Consider the following 24,031-nt stretch of genomic DNA (forward strand, 5'->3'; position numbering starts at 1 on the left):
GAAATTGGTGGCAAATACAACTTCTCAGAAGCAGAAAACGGATCTAACATATGGCACAAAGGACAAGTTACTAAAGTAAGTTATGTGTTGCTGTGTTCATGCATATAAAGTACAAATGATGTCAAACAATAGTCCATGTCATAAAACTAATTTCAAGAAGAATGTGGAAGTCAAATGTTTAACTTCACATTTTATCAAACCAAATATGTTTTATGTCTGTTTCAGGGAGTTGTGTTACAGTGTTCCCCTTTCCAAGAAGACTTAAGCCTTGAGGTAGATTTAATAGATTTGGGGCATCTGCCAAAGGGTTGCGGCTGTCCTAGCTGCCCTACTTAGAGTGCATAGAGACCCTATAGATAGTATAGACTCTACAAAAGGCAGGTGAGGTATCTGTTGCCGTTCCGCCTCCGCCAAACTCTAAATAGGGTCTTTGTTTTATTGTAAAATTGTAGCACTATTTAATGTACATGTGTTTATTTAAGGGAAATGTCCTTGAATTTCGTCATAATGGAGATAAGCACTATGGGCCCGATTCACAGAACTAACTTAAGACAAAATCCTAAACTTACTACTTTTGGTATTCACAGAAGTTAGGATTTTGTCTTAAGTTTGTCTTAAGACAGACTTAAGACAGACTTAAGTTAGGATTTTGTCTTAAGTCTATATGTACATCTGTGCCCTAGTATGTCAGGTCGGGTTCCCTGGAGGATTCATTACAGGAGCCTCTGACCTCGCTAACTGAGACAAAGCCGAGCTCCCTAACAATCAGCACTCAGGGTAAGCGACAGGCAGTGTGGAGGGGATCACTGAAGCATCCTTTGCTCTCTGGATATGAGTGGGACTGCAGTCCCAGCTCAAGAGAAGGGGTATATGGGAAGGCCATGAAGTACAATATGGTCTCTAACCAACAATAAAATGGAAATGTCCAGCCAAGGATTGCAAGTACTCAATTTTAAAAACAGTGCCATTATAAAACATTTTACAGTATAAGCAGTTCAGGTCAAATTGATGGTACACAAAACAACACAATAACAAACCCATTACTGCTTACACAATATTAGTGTATTGAGCCAGTGATTCCACGCACAGCAAGTTAATCCCTCGTCTGGTCTAACACACAATAGATGTGTATACAACTAAGGCCCTTGATGAAATGCACTCAACTATCACTGTCAAGTTGTAATTTTCCCAAAGCTCTAATGAGCAGGACACTCTAATGACTGCAGACCCCAAAAAGGTATAGAGCAACCAGCAAATGGAAAAGACAAAGTGGAAATGGAATGCAGTAAGGATACCACACCAGGAGTCTGCAAATAGCAATTGCTTGCGACATACTACACAAACATTGTTGAGCAAAATCAAGGATTGCAAAACCTTCCTGCCAATAGACGATACTTTACATCAATTATGTTACTTTAAAGATGTTCAAAAACCGAAATGTTAGCAAATGCAATAAACAACAAAAACCACACTATCACAGGTACCTACAAAGCAAGTAGACAATATCCTGGAATTTGTACACAGACCCGGGGGTTTCGATGGAGGTATGCCGAGCTCACGGTGACAGCTGACGCTTGGGGTAACTGCACATGAGCCCTCGAGGCTCAGAGTGGACCCCCAAGTATCCTGGATGGAACTCGATGGGTAGCCAACCAACTGCTCGGCCACTATGCTCCTTGAGGTCAAGCGAGTGACAAAGAAATTGACATCAATAGCAAACGTCTTTATACAGACTAGTGTGCTTACCAGTCACCACACTCAACTACACACTTAAAAATTGTATTAATGAAATTGTAATGCTCACCATTTGGAATGTTAGTTTAGAAAGTTTAAAAATGCAACAGCAGCCATGATATGCTTCAGACCTTCTACATTGCGTGAGACTAAAAGGTTTACTTTCAACAGTCAAAACACATAACAGTTTATATGTATAATCTAAAAAGGGCGTAAAGATTTGAAAAAGTGAATGCGGAATTTTAGAAAGTGCAACATAGTAAATATATCTTGGTAGCGTCGCTCTCCCCTGGAATTAGCAGGGTTAGCGCTCCAAGCCTCGAGCCCATTAACGGCCCAGCCCACTGGCCCTACTTAGCACAGCACGCAGAGCGGACGCGCACAGCGGCGCGCCAAAGGCAAGCCCGTCTGCGCCCGTCCGCTCCCGGCCGACTCCAGACGCCAGAAACCCTGCTCGTTACTCTGTTTCCCGCCACGACTCCCCTCGCACACTGCAACGAGAAATGGGCATTATCAGGTATACAACTACTGAACTACACAACCTTAACCCAGCTAAATCGTTAGTTTCTAATTCCTACCTCCCCAGCTTTCAGTCCAACCCTGCCTCTATCAAACCACCTAAACCTCGTAAAACTATTTGTGCCCGAAAGACTCCACCTAACATAGTCTGCCTCTATTGCAATGCAAGGTCATTGGCCAAACACGCCCTACAAATCTGGGCACTCCTAGACTCTGTGAAACCAGACATATTGTTTGTCACAGAAACTTGGCACCAGGAATCGTCTGCACCAGATATTGCCATAGCCCTTCCCCCGGCCTATACAATACATAGACTCGACCGCCCGGAAACAAAAAAGGGGGGGGACGGCAATAATCTATAATGCGGCTATAAAAATCTATATAAATGACTCTCATCTCGAATGCTGGGGAGAGTTGCTCATTGCCACTATAACCGTGAGCAACAAAGAAGCATGGAAGGTAGCTCTTATTTACAGACCCCCCGGCTCCAAGACAAATTTCTCTGAAAAATTAGTAGAAGCAATAGCACCTAATGCTCTAACCACAGAGAATTTCATCCTCCTGGGAGATGTAAATTACCACCTTGAACTCACCACTGATCCCTACACCATAGACTTAACCACCAGTCTAGAAGCCTTACAACTTTGTCAACTCCCCACAGGTCCAACCCACATAGCTGGACACACTCTCGACCTCATTTGTACAAACTCCCCTAAGGTCACGATCACACAGAGTGATTTAGTCTTCTGGACGGACCATTTCATTATAGAATTCGCAATAAATGGATCTCAGATCCCGGCGACCCGCCCAGGCAAGATGAAAAAAAGCAGACCATGGAATAAAATCACCATGCCAGCCTTTAGCAAATCCTTCTCCCCGCCCTCAATTTCCCAATGCACCAATCCCAGTCTAGCCGCCATGGAATTTGAATCAGCTATCACCACTGCGCTAGATGATATAGCACCTGAGCGCACCTCCAAGCCTCCAAAAATAATTCTCCATGGTTTACGCCAGAACTCAAGCAAATAAAACATTCCACTAGGTTGGCAGAGCAAAAATGGGGACAGACAAAAAGCGCCCAAGATTGGTACCTATATAAAGTGGCTCACAGACAGTATATGCAGGACATTGCTGAGGTCAAAAAAGTTTACCTAGGCATTAGGATCGCCCTAGCAGCTAACTCCCAACGAGAACTGTTTAATATTGTTAAGGAGTTCACTACACCCCCAGGCACACAACAGGCACCCCCTGATTCCAAAAATTGGGTGGAATCCGTAGCCTCCTATTTTCATGAGAAAATAACCGAAATTCATAAACGGTTTCCTCAACAAACGACAGAGGATGAGGCCAGCACCCCTCATATTACAAGGCAAAACTCCCTCGTCACCCACGTTAACACGCTGAAACTGTTGTCACTCCTGACCGAAAAAGATGTGAACCAAGCGCTGTTAAAAATGAAATCTGGAGCACCGGGTGACCCTGCCTCGCCAGAAGTCATACACAAAATCTCACCAGCTCTGATCCCCACCCTGACCAATATTTTCAACCAATCAATACAACATTGTGCTGTCCCTGACCACTGGAAGGAAGCAATAATTAGGCCCATTCTGAAAAACCCCACTGCTGACCCAGATCAATTTGTAAACTATAGGCCCATCTCCCTTTTACCACTCTTTGGGAAAGTCATGGAGACCCTAATCAACAAACAGCTTGTTGCCCACTTGGAGTCAAATAAACTCCTCGACCCACACCCAATCCGGCTTCAGGGCATCCCATAGCACTGAAACGGCCCTGTTGGAGATTGTGGACAACATAAGGCTGTCCCTGGACTCAAAAAAATCAGCCATTCTGATACTACTGGACCTATCTGCGGCCTTCGACACCATCTCGCATCGCATTCTGTTAGAGCGTCTTGCTGAGATTGGTGTTGAAGGAAACGCTCTTAAATGGATATCAAGTTACCTTGGAAACAGACGATCAAGGGTCCAACTAGGCCCCCACACCTCTATCTCCTATAATAATGATAAAGGTGTCCCACAGGGATCTATTCTAAGCCCGACCCTTTTTAACATTTATGTTTCCCCCTTGGCCAAGATCATCAGAGAAAATGGTTTTGGGACAATATCCTATGCTGAGGACACTCAAATCCTCGTCACCATCAGCCAAAACCATGATGACGTTAAAAATAGGTCCAAAAACTGTATGATCAATATACAAGAGTGGATGACCAGAAATTACTTGATGATGAACGCAGGGAAGACCGAAGTCATGCTCTTTGGCAAAGCTGACCTGATCTGGTCATCGGACTGGTGGCCAGACTCCCTTGGTGCCTGCCCCGCCCCTAAGCCATACGTCAGGAACCTGGGAGTAATCCTAGACAACAAGCTTACCATGTCTGAACACATAAAAAAAACAGTGGGAAGTAGCTATGGCCAGATACGTAGCCTGAGGAAGATCTTTAAATGGATCCCACTCTCTCAGCACCCATGCCCCTAGTCCAGGGACTGGTTGTAAACAGGATTGACTATGGGAATGCCCTGTTCTCGGCCATCAACCAAACGCTACTTAACCGATTACAGGTCCTCCAAAATACAGCTGCGAGGCTGGTATTAGATCTACCTCCCCGCACCCCCTCAGCAGCATGTCTCAGATCACTGCACTGGCTCCCCGTAAAAAAAACGTATAAAGATCAAGCTCTGCTGCCTAGTCCATAAGGCAGTAAATGGACAGGGACCTGCTTATCTGGAACAGAAACTCAAGGCTCATATCCCTAACAGGACACTACGCTCCTCCAGCAAAGCCTTTCTCTCCGTTCCCAGAGTTCGAACTGTCAGAAACTGAGACAGAGCTTTCAGCAAAACCGCCCCAGAAGCATGGAATTCCCTCCCCATCCCACTGAGAGAAGAGCCAGATCATGTTAAATTCCGAAAACTACTAAAAACCTGCCCTTTTAATCCCTAGCTAATTGAGCCCTCGACCCCCTGAATCTTTTGAATTTTAAGGATCCTTGTCTGCTCCCAGCGCTCTGAGACCTTCGGGTGATTTACGCGCTATACAAGTGAAATAAAATGGAAATGGAAATATGTGGAGGGGTAAGGAGCAAAAAAGTGGGTGCATTGTTTGAACCGGGGCACCATAAGACTGGGTGTGAGGAGTCAGCCTACCACGCTTTTTTTTCAAAATGACATTTTCATTTGTGGTGGTCCCAGAGCACCTTGGATTTTCCATTAGTAATGGGACTTCTGGCACAGTAACAGAAGAGATAGTTGTCAATGCATGGGTTCGTCCAATTAAGAATATGTGTATTTTCCTGGATGAAGAGTTCTTTTGTGCCCCACAAGTTTCAGTTCTTATAAGGATTGATTTGCTTGTTTCAAATTCCCAAGCGTAGAGTTTATGCCTGATTCACAAATCTTTTTTTATATTTCAATTAATCTCAGATACACAAAATACCTCTTTGTTCAAGTGTTCAGCAAAATATATGAATCACAAAACATGGCTTTGCACTCTTTTATATGTTTTGTGTGAGTAAATCATCTTCCCTGGGCAGTGACTAGGCATTCCAGGACAGAAATGCCCAGAACAGCCCCAAATACATTAGTCCAGAAGGCAAAGCAGATTATTGTCCTACTCTGTCTACGAAGAATCCGTGATCACAACTTATAATGCTCCTTAAAAATCGGTTTGAAGTTATTCTTTAGACTCATCATAGAGGATGTCAGCTATCGGATTTACTATTTTACCTGGAGGTAGGACATTTATTTTGCTATTTTTTGCAAAGGAGTGTCTCTACTCAGCTTCCTTTTCAATTACTACTTTGGTTTGTTTTGAAAGTCTCCTTCTTGTTGTGGTAAAATGTCTTGGAAGGAATAATGCGTAGTTTGTGTTCCACATTCACACTACGTAGAATGATGTCGTATGCAAAGCATTTCTAAACTGAGCTTCTTTGAAAGAAAATGGATCATATGCCTTAAGGTTCTTTCCCTGAAGAAGAAAAAGGTGAAGTGGCCCCTCCTTCTTAGACCTTAGTGTGACTTGTGGACACATTTGAGGACCCTTGAGAAACAACATCTATACTCCTGTTTGTTATCTATGCATCTTTCTCTGTGAAGGTCCTAGAACTGCTGAAGGTGTCACCATCACCTGAGGCTTAGCCATCCAGTGTCAGCAATGGGGAACAACTGCTTGATGTTGATACTAGTTTTAGCGTGAGGCTTAGAAAGCTAAAAGGGTCACCTTTGGAGAAGTGATCACCCCCTACATCGAGGCATCAAATGCCTTTTTGATGAGGATGACCCTTTTCCTGCACCTCCGCAGCTAACATCACCAATTACTGGGATGTTCTCGGGTGAAGGCTCCACAGCCTCAGGAAGAAGGACATTGCAGAGGAGGCTTCTGTCCAGACATAAGTGTTATCGCCAGTGTTACCATTGTACAAAGCTGCAGTTAAGGATATATTACAGGCTTGGCCCTCTGCAAGTGGAAACAGATTACAGAATGGAAAGAGTGCACCCCTCACTCAGTCATCTCAATTCACTTCAATAAAGATTGCTCCGGTAGTCCGTAACAGCACCACTGTTACGTTATACTGTTTGTAAGCTGTTTTGTCCCACATGAATAGTATTATGACAATTTTACAGGGTCACTAATAGAGCAGCAAAAACCTTTTACTGTTATTTCTCTTGGAGTATCTTCCTGCTGCTTCTTTCTAATCTTGTTAGCAGGTTGGTTTTTAGTTCAGAAGTAAGTTTATTAAAGGAATGTAAAGTATCAGTACATAATACAATAAGGCAATAGATAGTCACATGAATCAAAATAAAACTTAGGAACAGAAAAGTTGGATGTAAAAGTCAGATGAACATGTTGATTTTTGTGCGCAGACCCGGGAGAACACTGGAGAGTAGGAGAAAGGTTGTTGAATGGCCCAAGTCTTTATGCAAATACAGATGTGAACATCTGGCCTTTAAGATATTTGTGGAATCAACTCCGATCAGTAAAGGCCTTCATGAGACTTGCAAGTAGATCCAAAACGTAGGGACAAGGACTGACAAAATTCCACCACCAAGCCCAAGACACTTAAAACACAGTACTTTCAATAGAGAATGTCCAGATGACCACAGGAAAATACTAACATGTACTTACTAAATGAAAAATATTCCCATAAAGGGACATATTGACAATGGACTACGTTTTGAAGACTACTCTTGCACAGATAGGGAACACATGATGTTTTATGAGTCGCAATTTGGCATAGCTGTTTTGGGGCCCTAACCACAAGTGCAGCCACCTTATTTTGGATAACCTATAAGCAGCGTAGAAAAATATTAGAAAGACCCAAATGCAGAGGATTATAATAATCTTTATGCAAATATATCATGGCAGAAAATGCTTGGTTCTGCTTCAGGAGTTGCATCGTTTTGCTCTATATATTCACTGAAAACACCACAGAACGTGAAGTTATGGGTATCTTAGATTATAAGACATTTAATGTTTGTTTAAAAAAAGCCTCCGAAATTCACTAAAAACAACACAGTTAGGTGTTTGTCACAAAATACAATATAAAAACCACTTAAATTCGTCAGTTATGGTTAGGTGAGCTTATTGTAACTCATGCTTCTTTTATGCACTGCTTATGACATTATTGACGTCATGATCTATGATTGTGCTGTTGATATTAAGCTGTGAACTGTAAAAAAAAAAACTTTTTTAAAATAGGAAAAAATGTGACATTTTTCCAGCACTATGAGTATTTTGTTCATAGTGGGCGATGTGAGTCCTGTTTTTTGCTTACCATAATTGGGGAATTTTCAGTGGTTTAATGTGTTTGAGCCAGAATCATATCTCAGCATTTAACTACAAAGTTTTTTTCAGTAAATATCTATGTTTTTAATCATTGACTTTATTCACAACCAAACAACGTGCATGACCTTTGGCCGGGCGCAAATGGGATTAGTTGCAGGTTCTGTCCAGGGGCCAAGCCCTGCGCCCACACCACCATGGTTAGCCAGTCAAACTGCACAGAACCCCCATTGTGACAGCCTTGGAGTCTCCCTCTCTGTGTCATTTTTAGGTCTCGCATAGGCAGCGCATGCGCTGCCTCTACGAGGCATCAAGTAGTTAGTATTAGTGGTGAAACTCCACCCATTGTGTGTATATTTGTTTCTTAGCTTCCCATTGGTTAAATCTTACATTGCTCTTTTTATAGAGCTCATTCATTGGTTGGTGGTCCGAAACGTCACTTCCCTTTTGCTTCCATTTTGCTGGAAGCAACACCGACCAACTACAGTTTCCTTCCACTGCTTAGCATTATCTACTCATTTAGGGACTACTTTCTTCTTTATTTTCCACCGCTGTTCACCACTAGCTGCCGAGTTTGGAAGTGTTGGCTTTTTAGTTTCCTGTTCCCGCCCCCCTCCCGTTGGCCATGTTGCCCATTTTTCCGCCCATTTCCTGTTGTCCGTGTGCCGTTCCCTTTGTTCCTGCCCCCCTCCCGCTGTCTGTTGTCTTGCTTTCCCGCCCCCCTCCCATTGGCCGTGTTGCCCATCTTCCTTCCCCCTTTCCTGTTGTCCGCGTCCCCGTTCCGTTTGTCCCCGCCCTCCTCCCGTTGTCCGTTGTGTTGCTGTTTGTGGCGGCCATGGAGGTGCGGCTGCTCCCTTTCGGGGCTTATCCTTCCCAGCCGGGTCGGGTATTCGCAACCCGTTCCCTTTGTTCCCGCCCCCCTCCCACTGTCTGTTGTCTTGATGCTTGTGGCGGTGCGGCTTCTCTGGGGTGAGCTTCCTTCTTCATTTTTTTTACCATTCCGTTTGTCCCCCCCCCCCTCCTCCCGCTGTCCGTTGTCTTGCTGTTTGCGGCGGCCATGGAGTGTCTCGGTTTTTGGGCTGTCTATGATCAGTGTCTGTGCAGTTGTCTTTTTCTTAACAAAGCCTCGATTTTTACTGTCTTTGATCCATGTCTCACTACCAGAGGGGTCTCGGATCGGCGTCTCACCTTTCTCTAATATATTTCTCCGTCTACTGACTCACCTTCTCTGATGCACGTCTCTGTAGCCTCACCTGTTTCTGATCCGTGTTTCTGCGCCCACAGTCTCTGGGCTCTGTCACATCAGGCGTCCCTGTCTCAGGTCTGTGTCTCTGTGCTTGGCCTCTCGAATTCTTGTCTTCGTCATCGCTTGTCTCTGCCCCAACTCTCTGCAGTCTCCGATCACTAGCTCGGTATCTAATGCTTCGGATCTGTGTGCATAGATAGGGGTACCTGCACTTGTTCAATTGGAATGGGATTGAACCTGTGCTTCTCAGCAGGCAGGGGAACAATACTTTTAATGGGAGAGTACTGTCAGTTGCCATGCACATACTGGTACTCAGTGGTTAGGAGTACCAGCACTACTATATTTGCCAGCAGCCGCCTATTTTTTTTTTTTGTAATTTAATTTTGCGGCCGCCAATGCTTGTTTTGATGAAGTTCTCATCTCGCTTGAGTTCGCCTCTTCTACCATCGTCTCTGACTCCCTCCGTTGCCGAGAGCCACCCGACTGATACTTGTGTCACGCGTATGTCACCTCCTGTGCTCCGTCCACCCCCCCCCTCCTTGCTGTTGCGCTTGAGCGTGATTACTCATCCACCTAGTCCTAGGGAGATCCTGTGCTGGTGATCGGTGTACAGGGTAAATTCTGAGTTTTCCGCCCCAGGGGCCCTTTTCTGTTCCTCCAGTCACTACGCCTCCGCTTGGGGTCACTGTGTTGGTGGTAAGTAAGACGTACGTGACTTACATGCCCGGAGGTGTTGTGAGCTCGCACCTGCTTACTCTTCAGGTTTATTATTCTACGCTGCACACTAATCCTCGTGACTGCACCATCTCTGCTTTTCCCCAAAGCAATAGAATATGTAATGCTTAATATTAGAGAGTTGCCTCGTTGCTATGTGTTTGGTACATTTGATATGAAACTGAGTTTCATTTTTCTGTAAGGCAGATGTGGCTTTGCTTGCTGATACTGCTTTTCTCATGTTTGCTTGTCTAGTTTAGGGGCGGTGGTGTGATTATGCTGTATCCCACCTTCTTTTTGTTAGGCGCCACACTCATGAGTGCATTCCAAATGCATGCTGTGGAGCTCGACATACTGTGGGTGCTGTTCACCAGAGCTGCCTCTTAGCGCTATGGAGGGGCGCCCACGTGGATGTTTCGGTACTCCGAGAGAATAAGCCGGTGCCTGAGGATCTGCCCCAAGCAGACACCCATCCTCATCTTCACCGAAGGTTCGCTCAGTGCAAGCGGGACCCCACTGCCCTCACCTTTTAACTTTCGTTGAAACTGTTTTTTTTTTACTGTAGTCTTCTTACCGCTATAAATGAGATAATTACAATATGAGCACCTACTGCATGTTTAAGGAATCACAGGGATTAAATACTACAATGTAAGTATGACCATTATACCAGTCTTACGGAAGGAGTATTTTAGCGGCCCTTTTGGCGGGAGTTCCCTTGCATGTTGCTGCACTTTCATTTAATTCTAAGTATGAAATGAACAGGTGATCAGTAATTCTTCTTGGGATTTAGAAGCTCGTGCACTGTACCCCCTGCACCGTGTTTCCGTTAGTTTTCCCTCGTGTCACGTTTTTTGTGTGCGCCTCACACTGTCTTCTCCCTCCTCTGTCCCTCACTGTCCTCCGTCTACTCTGTTCTTCACTGTCCTTCTCTCTCCTCTGTCCCTCACTGTCTCTCTTCTCCCTCATCTGTCCCTCACTGTCCTTCATCTCCCTCCTCTGTCGCTCACTGTCCTTCTCCTCTGTCACTCACTGTACTTGTTCTCCATCCTCTGTCCCTCACTGTCCTCCTCCTTCTCTGTCACTCACTGTCCTTCTTTTACCTCCTCTGTCGCTCACTGTCCCTCTCCTCAGTCCCTCATTGTCCTTTACCCTCCTCTGTCCCTCACTGTCCTTCACCCTCCTCTGTCTCTCACTGACCTACTTCTCTCTCCTCTGTCCCTCACTGTCTTTGTTTTCCCTCCTCTGTCCCTCACTGTCCTTGTTCTCTGTCCCTCACTGTCCTTTCCTCTCTCCTCTGCCCCTCACTGGCCTTCTTCTCCCTCCTCTGTCAGTCACTGCCCATGTTCTCTGTCCCTCACTGCCCTTCTCCTCTGTCCCTCACTGTCATTCTTCTCCCTCATCTGACCCTAACTGTCTTGTTCGCTGTCCCTCACTGACCTTCTCTCTCTCCCCTCTGTCCCTCACTGTCCTTCTTCTCCCCCTCTATCTATCACCCTCACTCTATCTAGCTATCGCCCTCACTCTATCTATCTATCTATCTATCTATCTATCTATCTATCTATCTATCTATCTATCTATCTATCTATCTATCTATCTATCTATCACCCTCACTCTATCACCCTCACTCTATCTATCTATCAGCCTCACTCTATCTATCTATCACCCTCACTCTAGCTATCTAACTATCGCCCTCACTCTATCTATCGCCCTCACTCTATCTGTCTATTTATCTATCTATCTATCTATCTATCTATCTATCTATCTATCTATCTATCTATCTATCTATCTATCTATCTATGTATCTATCTATCTTTTTACCTATCTATCTATCGCCCTCACTCTATCTATCTATCTTTCTATCACCGTCACTCTATCTATCTATTGCCTCACTCTATCTATCTATCTATCTATCTATCTATCTATCTATCTATCTATCTATCTATCTATCTATCTATCTATCTATCTATCTATCTATCGCCCTCACTCTATCTATCTATCTTTCTATCACCGTCACTCTATCTATCTATTGCCTCACTCTATCTATCTATCTATCTATCTATCTATCTATCTATCTATCTATCTATCTATCTATCTATCTATCTATCTATCTATCTCCCTCACTCTATCTATCTATCTATCTATCTATCTATCTATCTATCTATCTATCTATCTATCTATCTATCTATCTATCTATCTATCTATCTATCTATCTATCGCCCTCACTCTATCTATCTATTGCCCTCACTCTATCTATCGCCCTCACTCTATCTACCTATCGCCCTCACGCTATCTATCTATCGCCCTCACTCTATCTATCTATCTACCTATCTATCTATCTATCGCCCTCACTCTATCTATCTATCTATCTATCTATCTATCTATCTATCTATCTATCTATCTATCTATCTATCTATCTATCTATCTATCTATCTATCTATCTATCTATCTATCTATCTATCTATCTATCTATCTATCTATCTATCTATCTATCTCCCTCATTCTATCTATCTATCTCCCTCACTCTATCTATTTATCTATCTATCTATCTATCTATCTATCTATCTATTACCCTCACTCTATCGCTCTATCTATCTCTCTATCTATCGCCCTCCCTCTATCTATCTATTGCCCTCCCTCTATCTATCTATCGCCCTCACTCTATCTATCTATTCCACTCACTCTATCTATCTATCGCATCACCACAGCATCACTCAGCACCACCACTGCATCACTCAGGGGCACCACAACATCCCTATGCGCTACCACAGCATCACTGAACGTCACAGCATCACTCATCGCCACCACAACATCACTCAGTGCCACCACAACATCAATCTGTGCAACCATTCAACAACAACTGTTTCAAATATGTTCTCTCAATGTTTCAAGCTTTATTACAAATGTCACAAAAAGATGTTAATATTTCACTTCTGTTCTTGGATTTTCGTCACAATAAAATACACTGAACATAATCTTCACAAAAGTTATTTACAAAAGTTTAAGCTATTGCCATTATAAATTACAATAACTTTTATTTAAGTATTAATTATAAAAAAATAAAATGCCAGTGTTATTTGTAACATCAATACATCTAAGTCACGTAAATACAACACATATTGTATTACAAATGCTATAGGTGTCACATTTGCAAAAGTTAAACCTATTGGCATTGTAAATGAAAAAGCTATTAATTTCGCTATTTTCAAAACCAACACAAGAATACAAAATGTGTCATTTACAATACCAATAGCTCAAACTTTCCTAATGCGAGACCTATTGCATTGCAAATGCTTGTTTTCTCTGCCTCTATCTGTCTCTCTATCTCTTTGCTTCACATTCCTTTGTTGAACCCTTTATGAACGTTGCAAATAAAATCCGATCTCACAATTTTTGTTTTTCAAAATGGCAGTCAAATCCACAGACAAATTCACAACTGAAATGTGTTTTGTGACTTGCCTCTGCAGCTGTCGATATGTGTGTTTCAAACCACCCCGATATCTATTTCTTTTCCGAGTCCCCTCTACTACTGCCATAGGATCAGACACTCGTTATAGTGACTTCCTTTTCCTGTGGGATTTTTTTTCACAGAAGTATATATATATGGGTCATGTGATCAAGGCTGTAGCAACACGGCCGAAACGCGTCATGCTGAGAAGGCAATAAAGCACTCTATTTGATTTAGCACCTTGGGGTCCGTACCTGTTTTTGCATTACCAAATGAGGTCATTCAGGATTTCGTATATATATATATATATATATATATATATATATATATATATATATCTATATATATATATATATCTTTCACAACATCCTTCGCAATATTTCTCTGCCTCTTGGTGGTGGCGGGCTACCGGCAAGGTCGCGACCATTTGTTACCTCCAACAATCAAACTCTCTTAAAAAGATTGCGCCAAGCCCCAATTTCTTTTATCAGCGTGCTTTATTTCACGTTTCGGAACCTGGGTTCCTTGGTCACGGGTCCTGTGACCAAAGAACCCAGGTTCCGAAATGTGTCGGGGCAGTGTTTGCCACAGCTTTGTAATGGAATAAAGCGCGCTGATAAAAGAAATTGGGGCCCGGCACAAACCCGTGGTTTGGGCGCACCCGCCGCGAGTTCGGTAAGACAGGCCCTGTGGTGGAAGAAAGGAGCGGATTTATATGGCCTGACTGAACCGCCACCATCGCAACTCCGTCGGCCATGCTGGCCGCCAGTTATCCAAACTGAGGGTTCTCCTGCCTTATGACGGACATCCACGGATTTCTGCGTGTAACACTGGTGGCAGGCGAAGGACGTAATGGCACGTTGTTGACAGCTCGGGGTGACTGCGAGCTGAAGGTGGACTAATTGGAGGCCACGAAAATTGTGAACATTGTAACATCATTCCTGTAGCATGTCAATTGCAAAATCGTCTTGAATTTGCCGACTTTCCAATGACGGAGTAGCTGCACTCCCATTGGCCCATTATCTACCAATAAAAACGCTGGATATACCACGCAATGTGCCAGGTGTCATTCATTCATCGCACTGAAGAAAGCGAATTGCTGAAACGCGTCTACGAACAATTCTATGTCAGGACAGGAGGCTCCGATTATGCTTTTCTCATTTCTTTAATGAAATGCCCAGCAGCCAATAAAATGAACAAAAAACTACAAATCCCATGAACACCAGGGAGTAACCATAGAGTATAGCGTATAAAAGGTCAACACATTAGTCTGTCTTCCTCTTTCTTTGCTGCTCCGCAGCCAGTTAAGTGCTTTATGTTTACTCTCTTGGCATATTGTTACTGTTTATTGACTTTGCGCATTGTTGCTTACTATTTGCTGTGTGCTTTGCCTTTGCGCTTTGTGGTCGCGCGTCTGGGGCTCTGTCTCCGTTAAATCTTCGCGCGTGTGGTTTCCGCTGCCGCCGTGCAGTTTGCTTTGTTGTCGGAGCGTGTGCCTCACCTCCGTTTTTTCCTTGCGCGAGCGCTTCCTAGCTGCTCGCGCGCTGTTAGTGGAGCAGGAGCAGGGGTTCCGTTTTGCTTTGGAGCGCGAGCGCTCTTGCGACGGTCTTCGGTGGCAGGCGACAGTCGCGCATGCGCGCTGTCCCATTTCCGGTTGTTGGTGTTTCCTCAGCTGGTTGAGTGACGGCGTTTGACGTCTTGCCCACGGCCTGTCACCGGAGTTAACCCCGTCAGACACCGAGGTCTTTTGAGGGCTTTGGTTGTTTTTTCGTGGCATAGGCTCTGCCTAGAGTGTTCTATTTGGTGCAGGCTTTGGCTCCCTCCACGTTTTAATTCTTTGTCGAGTCAGGTTTATTCCTGCTTCTTACAAGCCTGCTTTGGGGTCTCAACACTCCCCCTTGACTTGTGTTTTTTCAACACTCCATATTGTTCTAGTCGTCTTGTGGGCACTTACCTCTACTTTGCTGTAGAATGGCTGATTATTATGATGACGCTGATGACGACTATTATTATGCTGATGAGGAGGAAGGCTCCTTGGAACAGGATTTGGTTGAACAGTTGGACAAGGGTGTTCAGCAGTCCGTTAACAAAGCACTAGTACGTGCTATTAACCCCTTGAAGCGTCATCTCAATCTCTATGCACAGCAGCAGGGCTGGTTGCCTGCTTCCAAGAAAACAGTGAAGTCTCCTGTTAACCCTCACAAGACTGACTTTCAGCGTCTAGCTAAAAGTTTGGCGTCTGCGCCATCCACAACTACTTGTCTTCACGATGCTGATTCGGACAATGTGCTGTCTTCCGCATCTTCAGACCATGTTTCTCCTCCACCTAAAAAACGGGTCTGTAAGGAGCATTTTGTAGACGCTCCCGAGCGTCCTCCGGTGCTCAATTTCGAGCCTGCAGACATCATTCATCCGAACTCTTACTCATGGGTGCCTTCTCCGGCTGTAGCTGCCTACATTGAAGCTCATATCCGCCAGCCTTTTGAGGCTTCGGTTCGTGCCCGGTTGCGCTCAGAGTGCCCGAGGCCTGATTTGTCTGCCCATCTGGCTGAGACCCCAGACGTTGACCCCATGATGGTCACGTATTTGAAAAAATATGCCAAGGACCCGAAGAAGGGCCTGGATAGATCTTGGCGGTCCTGTCAAGATAAGATGTTGGACCTGCTTGGGCCTCTCACTAAGATCTTGGATTTAGGTTACAAGGCACAAGAAGCTTCTGCCCTTGTGAACCCAAAGGAGATGATCGAATGGGCGCAACGGGCGATCTGCCAATTGGGAAATGCCAATTGTGCGATGTCTGCGGAACGTCGCAGGTCAATCCTGCTGAAGCTTGACCCTAGACTCTCTGAATTAGCCACTTCAGAATCGGGCCCTGAGGGGGACGGCCTCCTGTTTGGTCAGCCATTCCTTAAGGAACTCACGCGCTTTGTATCCACCTTCAGTGGCATTGACAAGGCGCAGGCCTCCTTGCGGCGAGCCATGCGTCCGGTTTTTGGAAAGGCCGGACGAGGTAGGGGACGCTCGTTCGGCCGTGGTTCTGCCAATCAGTCCCAGAGAGGCAATTCCTCTCAGCACAGAGGCTCCTACGACGCAGGTTATTCATCGAGAGCCAACTTTTATCCTTCCAGAAAAGGAAAAGGCCAGTACGGCAAAGGACGTTCCGGTGGTCAGCAGGGACAGTACCAGGATTCCCACTCTACAGGTGATCCTGATTCGTGCATGCGATGTGATGTTGGGGGGTCGCATTCAGTTTTTCCTGCAGAATTGGCGCATGCTCTCCGGCGATGCTTGGGTGCTACAAACTGTTCAAGGGTTCAGAATAGAATTCTATCACCCGATGCATCAGACTTGTCCTCCTCCTTGCTTACGTTTTTCTCTTCAGGATCAGGTTTGTCTCTCCGAGGAGATAGACTCTCTCCTCAAGAAGGGGGCGGTTGTTCCAACCACCCGTCATCCAAGAGGTTTTGCCAGTTCGGTCTTTCTGGTCGAGAAAAAAGGGGGCGGTGCTCGCCTTGTTCTCAACCTGAAAGACTTCAACGGCGGAGTCGTCTATCGACATTTCAAGATGGAGGGCATCCATCTCTTGAGGGATCTCCTTCGAGAAGGGGATTGGATGGTCCGGCTGGACCTCAAGGATGCGTACCTCTCGGTTCCGATTTACGAACCACATCGCCGTTTTCTCCAGTTTCTCTGGCAGGGAGTCTGGTACGAGTATCAAGTTCTCCCGTTCGGTCTTTCGTCGGCACCATGGTGCTTCACGAAGCTGTTGAGACCAGTTGTGGAACATCTTCGGTCTCAGGGTGTCAGGTTGATTATTTATCTGGACGATATTCTCCTTATGGCGTATTGTCCACTCAAACTTCTTCAACATCTGGAATTGTCCATCACTCTTTTACAGTCTCTGGGTTTTCTAATCAATGTTCAGAAATCGGTTTTGGTTCCAGCTCAGCGTATCGATTTCCTGGGCTTCCAGATCGATTCGGTGGCTTGTCAACTTCTCTTGCCCAACCAAAAGATGCGTTATATCAAGAGAGAGTTGACATCTGTTATTTCCAGACCGACTGTGTCGTTGAGGTCGTTGGCACGTGTAGTGGGTCTGCTGGCGTCATCTATTCAGGCGATATTTCCGGGCCCTCTACATTACAGGGCAATGCAGCGACTGAAAATTCTTCATCTCCGGAAAGGCCTCGGGTATTCCGATCAGATTCCTCTTACGGAGGAGGTCCGTTGGGAGATGCAGTGGTGGTTGGACCACATGGAGGCCTGGAACGGTCGAGCCCTATTCGGGGTTTCCCCGGATCTTGTGATAGAATCCGATGCCAGTCGGTGGGGCTGGGGATCCCGTTGCGGCTCGGTCTCGACCGGGGGTCGTTGGTCCCCTCAGGAATTGACACTACATATCAACTGTCTGGAACTCCTAGCGGGTTCCTTTGCGATCAAATGTTTTTCCCCCCTGCAGACCAGTTGTTGTGTCCTTCTCCGGATGGACAATATATCAGCAGTCCGCTATGTAAACAAACTAGGCGGGACCAGGTCCAAAGTTCTGGCGGAGATCGCCAAAGATTTTTGGCACTTCTGTCTGCAGAAGAAGATCACTGTTATTGCGGAGTACCTTCCGGGATGCCACAATCAGGTAGCGGACTGGCACTCCAGACATCTCCGGGATTACAGCGATTGGAGGCTGCACCCTCGGGTCTTCCGTGCTCTCCATCGACGTTGGGGTCCTTGCCAACTGGATCTCTTTGCCTCACGCCTCAATGCGCAACTTCCGCATTTTTACAGTTGGAGGCCGGACCCTCAGGCTCTGGCCACGGATGCCTTTCTCCAGCAGTGGCCATCGACACTTTGCTATGCCTTCCCTCCATTCCTAATGATTCCCAGGGTATTGGCCTACTCCAAACGATTTCAGACGGATCTGATTCTGATTGCCCCTCTCTGGAGGGCTCAAGCGTGGTTTCCGGTCCTTCTAGAAATGTGTTCGGCTCCACCGTTTCTCCTTCCCCCATTGTGGAATCTCCTGCTGGACCCTCTCGGAGATCCTCATCCCCTGATCCTCTCGGGCTCCCTCCCCCTTCTCGCGTGGAGGATCTCGGGGATCGCTGGTCGCTCCCGGGCCTTTCAAGCGACGCTTCCAAGCTCCTTAGTGAGGCATGGGCTCCCAATACTCACAAACGGTATAAGGGGTCTTGGAAGCGTTGGTGCGATTGGTGTTCACAACAACAAGTTGATCCCGTTTCAGCAGATATCAGTATGATTGTTAATTTCTTGGCCTCCTTAGCCACCTCTGGTCTGGCTTATTCGACTATCAATGGTTTCCGTTCGGCTATCTCGGCGGGTCATGCCCACATAGATGGGAAACCCGCGGGTGAACATCCTTTTGTTTCCAGGTTACTTAAAGGAGTTCGTTTTGCAAAACCTCCCACTCCTAAGTATGTTACCTTGTGGGATGTTTCAGTTGTCCTCAGATTCTTGGAGGCCTGGCCTTCCAATTCTTCCTTGTCTCGCAAGCAACTATCGGCAAAACTGACGATGTTGCTATGTTTGGTCTCATGTAAGCGCGTGTCGGACGTACACGCTTTGGATCTGGCGGGTCGTAGCTTTACTCCTGAAGGAGTTTCCTTTCGTCTCTCCAGACGTACCAAATCTAATACGCCTTCTATTTCTTATCCTTCTTTTCCTTCTCACCCCAACCTGTGTGTGGTTCAATGCCTGAAGGATTATGAGGTGAGTACCGCTTCTTTGCGCTCAGACATGCAGGGTCAGCTTCTGATTGCACTACAAAAGCCTTTTCGCCCTGTCTCTCCAGCTACCTTGGCGCGCTGGGTGCGGTGGCTTATGTCTGAAGCAGGAATTGATGTTTCTGTGTTTGGCGCACACTCTGCACGTGGAGCGATGGCATCCAAAGCTTTTTCCATGGGTGTTACTCTGTTTGATATCATGAAGGCTGCAGATTGGTCATCTGCTTCTGTGTTTAAGACGTTTTATTTTAAACCTATTGATAGTGTTGCTTCTGTGGTGGTGGATCAGCTTTAAAAAAGCATAATCGGAGCCTCCTGTCCTGACATAGAATTAAAAATTTGCAAACATTCGTGACAAGAATTTTCAATTCTATTAAGGACTAGGAGGCGAGGATTATCCCACCCGTGTTTCATATTTGTATGCTAATGTGTTATGACTGTATATACGCAGTTACAAATATTTCATTCCTTGTTCTCCCTCCCTGACTTGTTCAGTATTATTACTTTGGATATTATGGCTTCGTATCTTTTTTCCAGGTTCAGACCAGAAGTGATGTTGTTTGTTCCTCGGCGGAATCTGTTGCTCCTCCTGGTTTCTGGACCCATGGTTCTTCGGCTGCCTTTTTCAGGATCCTCTGGATGACAGCGGCCTGTTTGGAATTGTTGTTCCTGTTGTATTTGGGATTTTATTTGAACTTGGACATTTTCCCACAAAGAAAGAGGAAGACAGACTAATGTGTTGACCTTTTATACGCTATACTCTATGGTTACTCCCTGGTGTTCATGGGATTTGTAGTTTTTTGTTCATTTTATTGGCTGCTGGGCATTTCATTAAAGAAATGAGAAAAGCATAATCCTCGCCTCCTAGTCCTTAATAGAATTGAAAATTCTTGTCACGAATGTTTGCAAATTTTTAATCCTGACACATCCTACGAGTGCGCCCACTGAGCTGAAGTTGTTGTGGAACACACTGGTCCATCCCCGTGGTTTGGGCGCACCGCCGCGAGTTCGGTAAGACAGGCCCTGTGGTGGAAGAAAGGAGCGGATATATATATATATATATATATATATATATATATATATATATATATATATATATATATATATATATATATATATATATATATATATATATATTACCTACTGGCGGTCGCCAGTAGGTATATATAGTTAGGATTTTTTCTCTATGGGATTTTTGAAAATTCTATGTCTAATAACTTTGGCGTTTGTGGACGGAATTGGCTGAAATTTTCAGGAAAATGGAACATTTTGTTTCTGAGCAGCCCCTGACAATTTGGGGGGGTTTCATCAAGGGGGGGCCGAGAAAAAAGGGGGGTCCCAAAACGCGTTTTTCCCATGTTAATTTCCATAGGGCGGTTGGCCTCACTTTTAGCTCGAACAGCTGAATGGATTTGCACGAAACTTGGCAAAATTGTAGGGACTGTTAGCCCGATGTGCCTTTGCTAGGTCTCAATATATGTGCTCCAGTGGATTTTGAGTAATTTAGGTTCAAAAAAAGATATATATCTGGGCGGAGCCTAACCACACATCTGATCTGATTGGCTGTCAGCACTTCATCCAAGAAGTGTTGGCAGCCATCTTGGGACCAATATACACGATAGCACCTCATTAAAAAGCATTGTAGTTAATAGAGGGTTTTAGGACTTTAGTTACATTATAAATCATTTGTTGATGGTACCATACTCGTTTTAGGAATTGTGGTGGGTTCTAAGGTGATTTTACCATGTGAAAAAACCTTCTGCTGTGATATCATGAATATTGTTTGAAAGAAAACTAATATCTCATGATTTTCCCACAGTGGTTTGGAAGGGGATCTATAAGCTAAACTGAAAGCATATTTTCTGTAAATTCACATTATCTTTCTCAGTCATGTGAAAATGAAGTCTGACATTCTCAGTAAAACATGTACATCCAACAAGGACAGAGACTGTCAGTTGATTCCTTTGTGTTCTACTGCAGCCTCCTAGAGTGTTCTAAAGAACAACTAGAGCGCTAACAGTCCTACTTATTACAAAGGTATGGCACACCTGAAGCCATCTTGATTGGAATAAAGTGGTAACTCTTAAAACATTTAATTTAAAAAGAAACAACATGAGGGGGTATATTTTGCCATAGAAAGTATGATTAGTGCTGCAGAATGAAAAATTAGGGCACATTTTGAGTGACTTCTCAAATCCTTTTCTATTTCATTAAAACATTCTGACATGCAGTCTCCCAAAATGGCCACCAGAGACAAAAGAGCCCAAATGTAGCCCAAATATCACCCAGATGTAGCCCAAGTATAGCCCAATGACAGAATGTCCCAGAGTGTTCTAAAGAACAACTAGAGCGCTAACAGTCCTACTTATTACAAAGGTATGGCACACCTGAAGCCATCTTGATTGGAATAAAGTGGTAACTCTTAAAACATTTAATTTAAAAAGAAACAACATGAGGGGGTATATTTTGCCATAGAAAGTATGATTAGTGCTGCAGAATGAAAAATTAGGGCACATTTTGAGTGACTTCTCAAATCCTTTTCTATTTCATTAAAACATTCTGACATGCAGTCTCCCAAAATGGCCACCAGAGACAAAAGAGCCCAAATGTAGCCCAAATATCACCCAGATGTAGCCCAAGTATAGCCCAATGACAGAATGTCCCAGAGTGTTCTAAAGAACAACTAGAGCGCTAACAGTCCTACTTATTACAAAGGTATGGCACACCTGGAGCCATCGTGATGGGAATAAAGTGGTAACTCTTAAAACATTTAATTTAAAAAGGAACAACATGAGGGGGTATATTATGCAATAGAAGGTATTATTAGTGCTGCAGAAAGAAAAATTAGGGCACATTTTGAGTGACTTTTCAAATCCTCTTCTATTTCATTAAAAAATTCTGACATGCAGTCTCCCAAAATGGCCACCAGAGACAAAAGAGCCCAAATGTAGCCCAAATATCACCCAGATGTAGCCCAAGTATAGCCCAATGACAGAATGTCCCAGAGTGTTCTAAAGAACAACTAGAGCGCTAACAGTCCTACTTATTACAAAGGTATGGCACACCTGAAGCCATCTTGATTGGAATAAAGTAGTAACTCTTAAAACAATTAATTTAAAAAGGAACAAAATGAGGGGGTATATTTTGCCATATGAATTATGATTAGTGCTGCAGAAAGAAAAATTAGGGCACATTTTGAGTGACTTCTCAAACCCTCTTCACTTTCATTAAAAAATTCTGACATACAGTCTCCCAAGATGGCCACCAGAGACAAAAGAGCCTAAATGTAGCCCAAATATCACCCAGATGTACCCCAAGTATAGCCCAATGACAGAATGTCCCAGAGTGTTCTAAAGAACAACTAGAGCGCTAACAGTCTTACTTATGACAAAAGTATGGCACACCAGAAGCCATCTTGATTGGAATGAAGTGGTAAGTCTGAAAACACTCAATTTAAAAAGGAACAACATGAGGGGGTTAATTTTGCCATAGAAAGTATGATTAGTGCTTCAGAAAGGAAAATTAGGGATCATTTTGAGTGACTTCTCAAATCCTCTTCTATTTCATTAAAAAAATTCTGACATGCAGACTGAAACATGCACTTTGAATACCAGCAGCAGACGTCCCTGGTGAGCAGTAGCTTTACTACAGTGATCTAATGTGCAACTAGAGTGCTAACATTCAGAATTTATGGCAAATGTGTGACACATCTGAATGCCTTCTTGATGGAACCAAAGTAAACAAGCATTGAAAATGCAATAGATCTCGCCCTCGTTTAAGTTAAAGCCATTCTGTTTGTAATGAAGTGGCTTTTTAGCTTTGCTTTTATTAGTGTTTTTTCAACTTTCATGTAAATAACATGCATCTGTATGCATATAAGTATATGTATGCATGCATTTATGTTTGTATTTATATAGATATACAGATGATATATGTTTATATATGTATGTATATATATATATTCACTGAAAAAACCATAGGCTATAGACCATATATAGTTAGGAATTAGCATTTACAAAACCTTGAAAATTCACTGAAAAAACCATAGGTTATAGACCATATATAGTTAGGAATTAGCATTTACAAAACCTTGAAAATTCACTGAAAAAACCATAGGTTATAGACCATATATAGTTAGGAATTCGCATTTACAAAACCTTATTTTACTCACACAAAACCATTGAAATTCCATATATAGTTAGTTGCACTAACTATATATCGCGCACCCGCAATCCACTGCTGATGATGTCACATATTACATCATTCATGACATGGTCAGTGACATCACTGATGACATCACTGATGACATCTCAAATGACATCACTGATGACATCACTGATGACAACATCCAGTGACTGTATGTTTCTGTAAAGTTAAAATATGTCTTACATATTGAAGAATGAGTGGATGTATAAGTGTCTGGATGAAGGATTTAGTAGGTGCATGACTGACTGTATGAGTGAGTGATTAAATGTGTCTCACTGACTGAATGGGTTAGTGACTAAACTGTCTTAATTTGTGCATCATTATGTCTGTTGTTCTGTAAACTGTTGCATGTGTTGATAAGTAGCTATATGAGTAACTATATGGGTTATTGATTGGTTGCCCAAGTATTTGTATGGGAGACTGCGTGTGTGTGTGGGTGGCTGGGAGGTGTATGACTCTGTGCATAGATGTGTGAGCAGTTGATTCACTAGATGTATGGTTTCAAAAGTGCATGTGGAAACAGCTGTATGGGCGGTTGACTGTGTGCATGAGTGTATTGGTGAGTGAATGGATATCTCAGTGCTACATGTCAAAGTAAGTACATATGTAAAACACAGTACATGTGAGAGT

The 24,031-nt window shown here is 44.0% G+C and overlaps 1 protein-coding gene across 3 annotated transcripts in view; it reads left to right on the plus strand.

Moving 5' to 3' along the window:
• Positions 1 to 24,031, plus strand: part of LOC147698511 (UPF0690 protein C1orf52 homolog B-like) — a 273,572-nt gene that overhangs the window by 85,011 nt on the left and 164,530 nt on the right. For all 3 annotated transcript variants that reach the window (XM_086935097.1, XM_086935099.1, XM_086935098.1), the window contains one exon: positions 2 to 75. In XM_086935097.1, the coding sequence (XP_086791223.1) occupies positions 2 to 75 (74 nt within the window). The remainder of the gene's footprint in view (position 1; positions 76 to 24,031) is intronic.

Source organism: Lissotriton vulgaris, chromosome 8 (assembly GCF_964263255.1).
Source record: "Lissotriton vulgaris chromosome 8, aLisVul1.2, whole genome shotgun sequence".
Lineage (NCBI taxonomy): Eukaryota > Metazoa > Chordata > Amphibia > Caudata > Salamandridae > Lissotriton > Lissotriton vulgaris.